At 47.7% G+C, this 12993-nt stretch overlaps 1 protein-coding gene across 3 annotated transcripts in view; it reads left to right on the top strand.

The window, feature by feature from the left end:
* SLX4IP (SLX4 interacting protein) overlaps positions 1–11878 on the top strand; it is a 258954-nt gene extending 247076 nt beyond the window's left edge. The window contains exons 7-8 of one of the 3 annotated variants that reach the window (XM_073672225.1): positions 9967–10073; positions 10758–11878. In XM_073672225.1, the coding sequence (XP_073528326.1) occupies positions 9967–10073; positions 10758–11436 (786 nt within the window). In that variant the 3' untranslated portion in view covers positions 11437–11878. The remainder of the gene's footprint in view (positions 1–9966; positions 10074–10757) is intronic. The other 2 variants (XM_073672224.1, XM_073672223.1) reach the window with 2 other exon arrangements.
* Positions 11879–12993: the final 1115 nt, after the last annotated feature.

Genomic DNA, 12993 nt, shown 5'->3' with positions numbered 1-12993 from the left:
TTAGCTGAGGGTTTGGGTAAATTTACCGCTGTGTTCTAATGAACCTGGGGTGAGCGGCATGTCAAACAAGTGTCAGAAGTGGTTATTGGGTTACATAAGTGCGTCTGGGGGTCGGCACACAGATGATTTAACCATTTGAGGACTAGATCACTTTACTTCTGCCCAGACACTATTTTTCTATTTCATGTGTGTGTATACTCATTTTTTACACTAAAATCACTTGCTTGTTGCCTGCACAAATTTAATTTATCAAAATATATAAGGACCGTAAAGAAATAGAGGGGATTTCCTTTCTTATACCACCATGAGCTCCATTAAATGAAGGCCAGCTGGTCGTTTAATAACCGGATTACACAGGCAGATGTGCATTTTACGATCAGTAATGGATCGTTCCGAGCGCGAAGGCTTCCGTTTTTCTCGGCAGCGTAGATCCTGTTTACACAGGATGAAGTGCTGCCGAGAACGAGGATCTTTATTTGTCTGTCCTTGTAATGAGTCCCCAAACTACCCTGTTACCTGTTATTTTCATCTCATAGCTCCCCTTGAGCCTCCTGCAGCGATCTTTGTGGTTGGTTATTGTTTACATCATGAACTTCCTGCCAGTTATCCCTTTGTGCCCCTCTATACTACAGTTCCCAAGAGGCAGAACTGTATCTGCCCAATTCTAAAAAGCACCATCTTGAGACTTCTATACAGTTTGAAAATGGATAAATTGCTATGGATGCAGTTTCCTCCTTTTAACATTCTTCCCCCTTCATCTATTATGTGCAATCCTGAGACAATAATGTTACCAGTAATGAAACTGGCTCTGAACAGGCTCAGTGTACTGTCGGGGAGCAATGAGACATATAATGTGTTCATTTAATTTAATGTAATATAGCATTGTAGAAGGTCCAGCACCAGCTTTTCTGGCCACAGTCCCTAGCTGATAAGATTACTAGCTTTGTGTTGAGCCTGTACCTGTGCTCTCCCTCCCTATGCACATCCCCAGTCACTGTAATCTTGCTGTGGATTACAAGCCCCGCCCCATGACATCACTGTTCAGAAATCAATGCCATTCAAAGCACAGAAAGGAAATATCTGTTCTGTTCTTAGAATAGACATCAGTAGGAAGGAGAGAGCCAGAGGTCCCGTCACCGCATATGACAGTTCAGGAGCAAAGCCGAATTTTAAAAGCAAGTAAATTAGGAAGTTTCTTTATTTCTGATAGACTTTGCAATGATTTAATAATCTGTGTGGCTGAAAACCACTTTAATTTTCGAATACACATAAGACTGTGATTGGTCAGAATGAGGCTGATCAATCATTTGTCTGTTGTTCGAATGATTCAACGATCAACATTTTTCTGCAATCCCCCATTCCAAAAAGTTTTAAATAAAAATTTGATATTGCTACATCAACAAAAACTAATTGTGACTCGTGGTCAAAATAGCATAGCCCTTAGGAGGTTAAATTCAGAATTTTGTTGGCTTCTTGTCCTTAAAGAAGCAGTTCATTGTGAGAAATCTGCTGAGATTCACACAGATAGATAGAATTCAAGAGATAATCTACCATCCTCCTTTGAAAGAAGTAACATGTTCTTGTCAAATTGGCTGTAGATGCATGTTTTTGGAGGAATCATGGGAAATAATGAACAAGATGAAGCTCGGAGGGAGAACAGGGTATGGACTGGGTGCTAAAAGGGCTGCCTATGAGAGGCTGTGCCTTAATTGGGTATTTAGATATCCGGCTACAGCAATGAACTGAATCTATGCCCCAGATGAAAGAAAGTTTAGCAAAAAGAGTATGAGAAAATGTTGGACAATGACCAGGCGACTGTCTTACATGTGTAAGGACTTTCCTCAGATGATGTTGAGTGAAAGAAGCATTGGGTATGTTGTTTTTCTAGATGTAAGTAGGTTGCCTCCAAAGTGGTTTTACAGAGGCATACTCCACTCTCCCTATTCAGATCATGGAAAGAGGGTCTAGAGCAGGGATGTCAAACTCAAACACACAGGGCCAAAATAAAAAACTTGGACAAAGTTGCGGGCCAACCAGTATACAGAATAATGGGCTCCACATAGTCCTCCATACAGAATAATGGGCCCCACATAGTCCTCCATACAGTATAATGGGCCCCACATAGTCCTCCATACAGTATAATGGGCCCCACATAGTCCTCCATACAGTATAATGGGCCCCACATAGTCCTCCATATAGTATAACGGGCCCCACATAGTCCTCCATACAGTATAACGGGCCCCACATAGTCCTCCGTACAGAATAACGGGCCCCACATAGTCCTCCGTACAGAATAACGGGCCCCACATAGTCCTCCGTACAGAATAACGGGCCCCACATAGTCCTCCGTACAGAATAACGGGCTCCACATAGTCCTCCATACAGAATAATGGGCCCCACTTATTCCTCCATACAGAATAATGGGCCCTATGTAGTCCTCCATACAGTATAATGGGCCCCACATACTCCTCCATACAGAATAATGGGCCCCACATACTCCTCCATACAGAATAATGGGCCCTACATATTCCTCCATACAGAATAATGGGCCCCACATATTCCTCCATACAGAATAATGGGCCCCACGTAGTCCTCCATACAGTATAATGGGCCCTATGTAGTCCTCCATACAGAATAATGGCCCCACGTAGTCCTCCATACAGTATAATGGGCCCTACGTAGTTCTCCATACAGAATAATGGGTCCCACACAGTCCTCCATACAGAATAATGGCCCCACATAGGGGTGATGGTTCTGGTGTTGTGGGCCAAATGAAACCATCCTGCTGGCCAGATTTGACCCATGGGCCAGAGTTTGACATGTATGGTCTAGAGCGGGGGTCTTAAATTCAGCTGGGCATATGGGCCGCACACGGAAAAACATTTAATTTGGGGGGCCGCATTATTTGCATGACAAAGTGACATTTTTAGTGATACCATTTTATTTTCTATACACCTTTTGAACTGGTCCTCGTGTTGCAGACATGGTCTCCCCTCCAGGTCCCCCATATTGCAGACATGGTCTCTCCTCCAGGTCCCCCATATTGCAGACATGGTCTCCCCTCCAGGTCCCCCATATTGCAGACATGTTCTCCCCTCCAGGTCCCCCATATTGCAGACATGGTCTCCCATCCAGGTCCCCCATATTGCAGACATGGTCCCCCATCCAGCAGACATGGTCTCCCATCCAGGTCCCCCATATTGCAGATATGGTCCCCCATATTGCAGACATGGTCACCCATCCAGGTCCCCCATATTGCAGACATGGTCTTCATATTGCAGACGTGGTCCCTCATCCAGGTCCCCCATATTGCAGACATGGTCCCCCATCCAGGTCCCCCATATTGCAGACATGGTCCCCCATATTGCAGACATGGTCCCCCATCCTGGTCCTTATGTTGCAGACATGTCCCCCATCCAGGTCCCCATGTTGCAGACATGTCCCCCATCCAGGTCCCCCCCCCATACTGCGCACAGGGTCCCCGTCCCCCCATACTGCACTCAGGGTCCCCGTCCCCCCATACTGCACTCAGGGTCCCCGTTCTCCCCCATACTGCTCTCAGCGTCCCCGTCCTCCCCCATACTGCTCTCAAGGTCCCCGTTCTCCCCCATACTGCGCTCAGGGTCCCCATCCTCCCCCATACTGCGCTCAGGGTCCCCATCCCCCCATACTGCACTCAGGGTCCCCGTCCCCCCCATACTGCACTCAGGGTCCCCTTCCCCCCCCATACTGCGCTCAGGGTCCCTGTCCCCCACATACAGCGCTCAGGGTCCCTGTCCCCCACATACAGCGCTCAGGGTCCCTGTCCCCCACATACAGCGCTCAGGGTCCCTGTCCCCCCCCCATACAGCGCTCAGGGTCCCCGTCCCCCCCCCATACAGCGCTCAGGGTCCCCGTCCCCCCCCCATACAGCGCTCAGGGTCCCCGTCCCCCCCCCATACAGCGCTCAGGGTCCCCGTCCACCCCCATACTGCACTCAGGGTCCCCATCGCCCCCCCCCCATACTGCACTCAGGGCCCCCGTCCCCCCCCCATTCTGTGCTCAGGGTCCCCGCCCCCCCCCATACAGGTCCACCATCCTGGTCCTTATGTTGCAGACATGTCCCCCATCCAGGTCCCCATGTTGCAGACATGTCCCCCATCCAGGTCCCCCCCCCCCCATACTGCGCACAGGGTCCCCGTCCCCCCATACTGCACTCAGGGTCCCCGTCCCCCCATACTGCACTCAGGGTCCCCGTTCTCCCCCATACTGCTCTCAGCGTCCCCGTCCTCCCCCATACTGCTCTCAAGGTCCCCGTTCTCCCCCATACTGCGCTCAGGGTCCCCATCCTCCCCCATACTGCGCTCAGGGTCCCCATCCCCCCATACTGCACTCAGGGTCCCCGTCCCCCCCATACTGCACTCAGGGCCCCCGTCCCCCCCCCATTCTGTGCTCAGGGTCCCCGCCCCCCCCCATACAGGTCCACCATCCTGGTCCTTATGTTGCAGACATGTCCCCCATCCAGGTCCCCATGTTGCAGACATGTCCCCCATCCAGGTCCCCCCCCCCATACTGCACTCAGGGTCCCCGTCCCCCCATACTGCGCTCAGGGTCCCCGCCCCCCCCATGCTGCGCTCAGGGTCCCCGTCCTCCCCCATACTGCGCTCAGGGTCCCCGTCCTCCCCCATACTGCTCTCAGGGTCCCCGTCCTCCCCCATACTGCGCTCAGGGTCCCCGTCCTCCCCCATACTGCGCTCAGGGTCCCCATTCCCCCATACTGCGCTCAGGGTCCCCGTCCCCCCTCATACTGCGCTCAGGGTCCCCGTCCCCCACATACAACGCTCAGGGTCCCCGTCCCCCACATACAACGCTCAGGGTCCCCGTCCCCCCCCCATACAGCGCTCAGGGTCCCCCCCCCCCCATACTGCGCTCAGGGTCCCCGTCCCCCCCCCATACAGCGCTCAGGATCCCCCCCCCCATACTGCGCTCAGGGTTCCCGTCCACCCCCATACTGCGCTCAGGGTCCCCCCCCATACTGCGCTCAGGGTCCCCGTCCCCCCCCATACAGCGCTCAGAGTCCCCCCCCCCCCATACTGCGCTCAGGGTCCCCCCCCCCCATACTGCGCTCAGGGTCCCCCCCCCCATACTGCGCTCAGGGTCCCCGTCCCTCCCCATACTGCGCTCAGGGTCCCCGTCCCTCCCCATACAGTGCTCAGGGTCCCCGTCCCCCCCATACAGCGCTCAGGGTCCCCGTCCCCCCATACTGCGCACAGTGCCCCCCCCTATACCGAGCACAGGTCCCCTGTGCTGTATTTCACATGACAGAGAAAAAAATATATATATTCTCACCTGTCCTCCGTTCCCTCGGCGTCCTTTCTGCACCTGTGGCCCGCAGTCACAGGCCCCATAACAATCGCGCCTCTCTCCAGCAGCCTCCGCCATCAGCGTTGTAATGCAGTGTATTGCCGCGCAGAGACCGGTTCTCTGCACAGCAAGATCGGTTCTCTGCACAGCAATACCAGTGCCAGCCGCCGGCCTATCAGAGGGCAGCAGCTGACATCTGCGCATGGCAGTGACGTCATACGCCGCTGCGCTGGGACGCAGATGTCAGCTGCTGGCCTCTGATAGGTCGGCGGCTGACACTGGTATTGCTGTGCAGAGAGCTGGTCTCTGCGCGGCAATACACTGCATTACAGCGCTGATGTCCACGGCTGCTGGAGAGAGCCGCGATAGTTACGGGGTCTATGCCTGCGGGCCGCGTGTTTGAGACTCCTGGTCTAGAGTAAGATGTAACAAAGTTATATGAGCACTTTAGCAGTGTCCATACAAATGAGTGTAAAGTTAATGGAACAGACAATTTCACTCAACATAGTTTTTGGTCAGGTGAAATTTAACAGCAAAAGAGGATCTGAGCAGACCGTTATCATCTGATGTATCATAAATGATAGTTCGACATCTACCGTAAAAGAATGTCCTCCGATCTTCCTGGGAAAGATCTATTGTCTTTCACATGGAGTCGTTGTACACGCATTGGCCAATTTGAACAACTGAAATGGTGATTGTTTACTGATGTGTTTGGCTGCTTTGGTGTAATGACGGTTCATCAGATGATCATGTTTTCACTGGCTTTTCAAGTATTACCCTATCTTCTATCTAATGTGAATGGCCGTCTTGAGCGTGAGAAAACAATGGCAGCATGCTGTGAGTGGCTCCGATGATCAGATCACGCGCACCCATACAAGTCTATGGGTGTGTGAGAAACAGACTGCACTTGGATGTCATTCGAGTGCAGTTCGATGTACGCTAACAGAGACAATGGAGAAAACGGAGAAATTAAGTTCTCCATCTTCTCCACACCTGTGCTGCGATTATCTCGTGCGAGAGAATCGGATCACACTCAGATGACACTCTGCTCAAACGCTTGCAGCGTTTGAGCAGACTGTCATTAGCATAATTGGCTCGATTCTCTTGCATGAGAGAACATGCCAGTGTGAGCAAGCCCTTAAAGGGAATCTGTCAAGAGAAATCAGCATTTGAATTGATATGTAAATGAAACTGAAGAGCTATTTGTAGATTTGAAGCCTCCGCCACTCCAGCTCTATTCCCCGCCCAGCACTGCTTCTTCCTCTTTGACTAACTGCTCCTTTGCCTGAAGTCAGACAGTATAGAGGCTGTCAGTCAAGCAAGAGAAAATGTCTCTGGGCGGGGAATAGAGTTGGAGTGACAGAGGCTTCAGATCTAGATCAGGAACAGACTGGCTATGGAAAGGTATTTCTGGACTTGTTGGAAGCGCTACATGTGGATATAAATAGATTGGGGTGTGAAATGCTTCTGACAGATTCCTTTTAATACTATTGTCTTAGAGCAACATATTGATAGCCTATTCTATGGATAGGTCTTTGGGGATCCAGCACCCCCACCATCAGCTATTATCTGCTCCAGCAGCGGCCTGATGTAAGCCGTCTATGGGGCTCGCACAGCATGGATCTGTACACAGTATATTGCTGCTGCCAGGTACAGCAGATCTGCTCCGATTCAAGTGGTTGGAAACTGAACTGCGGGACCTGGGATCTGCTACTACTGTACGGATCTGTGCTGATCGGCCTCATACACTGTTTACATTCACCCTCTGCCAGAGCTGAAACCAGCTGATCTGTGGGGGTGTCAGATAAAGGACCCCACTGATTTGATATTGATGACTAACCTTTTGATGACCTTTGGGTTGGTCATCAACATGTTATTCCGGGACAACAACTGTAAAGACAAATGTGTTTGTGTTGTGTCGTCCATGGGCAATCCATGCATATGTTGTGTAGCCCAAATGTTACATAAAGCAACTAACCAGAAGTACAAGATTGTGGCCCTGTGTAACACACCCCAGGGACCGTGCAGCTTTTTTCGTGTTTCTGTTAAGTAAACAAGTAAGTGGAGCAAGCTAATAAAACTATTGCAACACTGAAATCTGTGATGCAGCCAGTGGCTGCCTGTCTCCGGGTGAAATTAGATGCTTCGTTCGTAGTATTTTTTCGGCTCACACTAAACAAACACTCTCCAGTAATGCCCTTCTTTCACGTGGACAAAATGAAATCTCCTGCGGTCCATGAAGGAAGTATAGCCAGCAACCGCAGACCATGCTCATCCAAATGTGAGCCTTATATTTTAACTCTGCAATCGCCAACGCGGAATGGAAACTCAAGAGTGTCAAAGGCTTAATGCGCGGATGTGCAAACGCTCAGTGCGAAGGTAACACCTCTTTTGATAAAAATAAATAAATAAAAGGTTCATGGAAAACTTCCTGTTTCTTAAAGGGATTGTGTGTGTATGAACTCTTTCCCTCCGTTGAACACTCTCAGCTCAAACAGAAGCCAATCTGTCTGATGAATGGAAATGGTCTTATTCCTGATCTATCTAATTTGGGCCTTCATTTGTGATTACAGTTTACAAAAAGTAAAAAAATTGAACATGGGGGGGGGTATACTCCATTTTATGAGCTATCATCATCCAAAAAAAACATTATTAACATGACTACTTTAGTGGCACAATTGAAGCTATCCACATGACGCCTGTTAAACCTGCCAATATCAATGGGCTCAGCCGACTTTACCCCTAGAGATGATATCGGGGGTGATGAGGATCCAGTGTGTCTGATTTCAATCCTTTAGTTCTCCACGAGATAAGCCGACAGAGAAGTCTGGCAGGACTTTTCTTATGGAGAACACTGGAGCAATCGGCAGAGCTAGTGCTTCTATACATGGGAGAGAGAGCTGGCGGCCAAACAATCAGACAAATTATTGTTTAGCCGACTGCTTTATATTGTGTGTGGGGCTTCTTAAAGTGGTTGTCCAGGTCTAGCACTCTGTGACTGCAGACTTCTAAATCCTCCCCGTGCGCGCTGTCAGGATTCTCTGGTGCCGGTGCCTGGATCGGGTGGTCAGGCAACCACAAGTATGTGATATGCATACTGACGGCCACATTCCGATTAGATTCACTTGTATTGAGCAAGGCCGAGAAAGTTTAGTCGGGATGTGGCCAGAAGTAAGTATATTGTATTCTTCTGGTCACGTGACCACCTGGTCTCATCACTGGCACAGGAAAATCCTGACATAGTGCGCTGTGAGGATTCATAAGTCTGCAGACATGTGAAGTGACTGCAGTCTTTCGTCAAAGCCTGGACAAACCCTTTAAACTAGGCAGGTCCTGATGCATAGAAAGCGTGAATTCCAAATTTGATTTTACATTTTGTGTATGGGACACATTATAATAAAAATGGCTATTGTAACCAGTGTCTATTAAAAATAATGGAAATGGTCAGCGTTTATAAACTATAATTGGACTGAAAAGAGCTAGTACAGAACAGTGGCATAAGTATAGTGGGTGTGGAGGTTGCAGTCAAAAATGGAGTCCAATGGAGACCAAAAGTCCCTTTGATCCAAAGAGAGAAGACCATTACTAATAAAGGCCTATGATACTGTAGTTGTAGTTCCTATTGGAGATTGTACATCGGGCCCTATGACACACTGTTGCAAAATGAATGTGTTTTCACAATTTTTACTAGTCATTCCATGAAAGTTTAATACCACTTTTAACAAGATTTTACAAGATTTACAGTTGGATAATTTTTGTTAAACCATTGCTGTTGAAAAGAACACATCATGTAACTCAAACGAAGGACTAAGAAATGGGCTATTAGAAGTTTCTTCTGTTATCTTAGGGTTATTTGCCCATTGGGCATTTAGGGTATGTTCACATGGGGCTGATATGTTGTGGAAACTCCACAGCGTAGTACAATAGCAGCGAAATAGATGAGATTTTAAGTGAGGTGCAGCCCGTCCCTACCGTAGAGCCTGTAGCCGACAGCGAAGCCGGCCCAGTTCTCCATGAACCCAAACCCTTCCTTCCTACACCAATTTCTAAGTCACTTATTTATCTCCCATAGCTCCCGCTGTCTTTCTAGTGACGCTCGTGGCACCGGCAGTATTTCTGAAAACACCACTGCAGGAAAATACCTGGAACTAGAGCAGCTGTGAATTTTCAATTTATGCTGCTGAATTTCTTCACAGATTTCACCCTTTGTGATCTATAAGGTCAAATCTGTGAAATTAGCACAGCAAAATCTGCAACAAAAGTGCACGTAACACACATGTAAGCAGATACTGGAAAATGCTCAGTACATTTTAATTTCTGCTAAATTTTGCCCAATGTGCCACACCAGTCATATAATATACAACAAAATGGCTATTTAAAAACTCTCCCTTAGCACACATACATGGCATTTTTTCATCGGGCCTGCATATTACCTCACCGGCACCAGGATTGACTTGAAAAGCGTCCATCCTTCTGCATTTTGGAACAATGCAACAAGTAACATCTGTGAGTCTTGGACGCCGTGAGCTGAACTTTCATCTTGTCATATAGAATTTCCTGGGTCTGCTTCCAACTTGATGTCTAATTTCATTACCGTTTTTATTGTCTTTTTCAATTTCGTAGACGGAGTCTTCCAGCGGAACGTCCGAATATTTTGCTGATCACAGAAAATGTGAAATAAACAACATCATCTCCTCCGCACTGAAGAAGCAAGCCGCCCTGAAAAACATGTAAGCTCTCCTCCGAGGTGACGATATCATGAGGTGACGGTGATGTCTGAATTTGGGCCAGGCAAATCTGCAAGGGATCGACGCTAAGCTGCGTTGTGTCATATAAAGGGAACAAGACGGGGACAGCTGTTTTCAGATGATGTCATGCCTCCCCCCCGCCATCATGTCTTGACGCCACTCATTTGCATGGCTCCTCTTTCAGGATATGTAAGAGTTTGGCATGTGACACACTCACTCGATAACCTAGATTGATGGCCTAGGCCTCTAGAGGCTTCTTCTTCATTCCTATACACAATGTAAATTATGGCACTGGTTATTGAGTAATATCATTAAGTGCCTTGGGATGAATTCCTGAAAAAGCCCTATTTATGCTATAATATTTTATTCAGCCTCCACTGAAACTCGATCCCCGTATGCAATACTGACCTTAACATCTGTAACAAATTTAGTCAGCACACTGCGAACCTCTCCATAGCCAAGTGACTAAACATGTATATATGTATATCCGTGCACGTTGAGGATGAAGTATGATAGCATTCCCTCCCGGCAAACAATGTTTCTTGTCATGGTGATATCTGTATGGCAGCTTTGTTACTCTACAGGACGGATGTTTTGTGAGCCTATTAAACTCGTAATGAATTACATGAGCAGCGAGAAGAACAAGCCTTGTTTTCTAAATTACAGAGCGAAAAAGACAAAAGATTCCAGCCCCGAATCCGGTAGGGACTGTAAAGCGTGCCCTCGCCTTGGGCTAGCGGATTCTGACAAAGGAAGCAAGATTAATACCCCATCTGAACCGCAGTGTAGGAGTGTGGATCACGCTCAAGATTGCGTAAATACCACTCAGAACAACTTGGAGCTTCCTGATGTCGAAGTGGAAAATGATGTTAATAGCAGACAGCCCCGCAGGACCAGCAGCCAGCACAAACCCCAATCTGCGGAGTGGTTACAGACACAAGACCCGACCGAGGCTCTTTCCTGGATCTGTGAGTCAGCGCTGCTCAAACAAAAACAATCCCTCCGAACAAGTATTATGCAACAGAAGAGGAGACGACGCAGCTCGGAAGGGAACTCGACGTTCAGCCATAAGAAAGCAGACTTAAGGGATGATACATTTATTAGGCCTAATGAAAACCCCTTAGTACCTTCAGCTTTAAGGAGCCTTAATGTTCAGAAGTTTTCTGTTGGTGATTCAAGAAAAACAGTAGAACAAACAGTTAAACATATGGCTGACACTGATGCCAACAAGCTACTCAAGTCATCAGATGGCACTCATGTAAAGAAGAACCTCGAGGAGAAGAAAAGGCCCACAGAAGGCCAGCTTAGAAAATTAAAACTCCAAAGGCCAAAAAAGTTGCATTGATTGAGCTTTATAATCTGGCTATTAGAGGGCTGTCAGCCGATTGCTTGACTGACAGCCATCTCAGCCGACTCCCATATACAGGATCGCATGTTCAGCCAAGCGCTCGTATATTCTCTGTGAGAAAGCCTCCAACAGGCATCTCTGCCGTAGGCTTATCTCCTGGAGAACAAAGCGATTGGCAGTCCAACATCGTACATATCCGATCGACAACTCCCCCGATGACCAGTTGACTGGTGCCCCCATACACATTAAATTGTCAGCTAAATTTGTCGATATCATCTTCACCCTTCGTTAGTCTAATGTGTACGGAACCTTTAGTTATGAGTTGAGCTTTAAAGAGGTTGTCCACTACTTTTACATTGATGTCCTATCCTTAGGATAGGTCATCCGTGTCTGATCGGCTGAGGTCCGACACCCGGCACCCCCACCGATCAGCTGTTATTGGTGGTGGTAGCCACCGGCCAGAAGTACTCACTTGCTGAGCTGCTCCGTCTAAGTGTAGTGGCTGCCGCAGGGTACTACACATCCGTCTCCTATTGATTTGAGTAAGAGGCGGATGTACAGTACCCTGCTGCGGCCACTACAAGTAGACGGAGCAACTCGGCAAGTGAGTACTTCCGGCTGACACCCGGCACCCCTGCCGATCAGACATTGATGCTCTATCCTAAGGATGGGTCATCAATGTAAAAGTAGTAGACAACCTCTTTAAGTCCACAGAGGACGGAGTTTGCATAAGTAAAATCCTCTGCGGATTACACGACCAGGCTGACTTTTTAGGAATGGAAAATGACATGTGATACAGATATTTAAATTCACAGAACTTCAATTTCTGTTGCGGATTTTCATCACAGATTTGACGCCTTTCACTGTAGCAAGAGAGCAATCTGCAGAAAATCACATATATGTATTTATAGCAAACAATGCAGCTGAATTTTTTTTTTTGCAGTATGTGTAATCTTACTCTAAATTGATCCCAATACCTACAAAATGGATCCCCAGAGAATCCAACTATGCGAAATGCCTCCCACTCTAATTCTTCCTCTGTGCTATTCTATACCTTTGTCATAGAACTGGATTGTGGAAGACCCACAGCAAGATTACTACATATGTGTATGAGTATTTCTCTTTAAAGTCATTGAGTTATTCTCATCAGTCATATTGTAAGAAACTTTGATTTGCTCCCCTTAAAGTATAGATAGACGAGGTTACGAAAACTGTTTACTGCTTCCTTTTTTTGTAAAATGCATTTAAAGATTAGTAACTTCCAGAGCTGCATTCACAATTCTGCTGGATTCTATTAAGAAGTCAACATCTTCGTGCTATAGGACAATGCAGCTGTTTTTTTCCTGTAATCAGATTATGACCTGCTTCGTGTAAGGCCCCATTCACATATACAATTTTCATGTAAGTGCTCGGTTTTGTTTTGTGTGTAGAACAAGTACCCATTATAGTCTTTAGCCATTTTCACGTATCGAAAGGGAAAAAAAAGCCCACCATGAAACAAAGATTGTCTGCATTTGATCAAATTTTTGGATCAAACGCGCCCACTATAATGGG

The sequence above is a fragment of the Phyllobates terribilis genome, unplaced genomic scaffold (assembly GCF_046119375.1).
Source record: "Phyllobates terribilis strain yellow unplaced genomic scaffold, ASM4611937v1 Scaffold_3__8_contigs__length_932513732, whole genome shotgun sequence".
Classification (NCBI taxonomy): Eukaryota; Metazoa; Chordata; class Amphibia; order Anura; family Dendrobatidae; genus Phyllobates; species Phyllobates terribilis.
The sequence above is the reverse complement of the archived record's forward strand: the minus strand, read 5'-3'. Positions and strand labels throughout refer to the sequence as shown.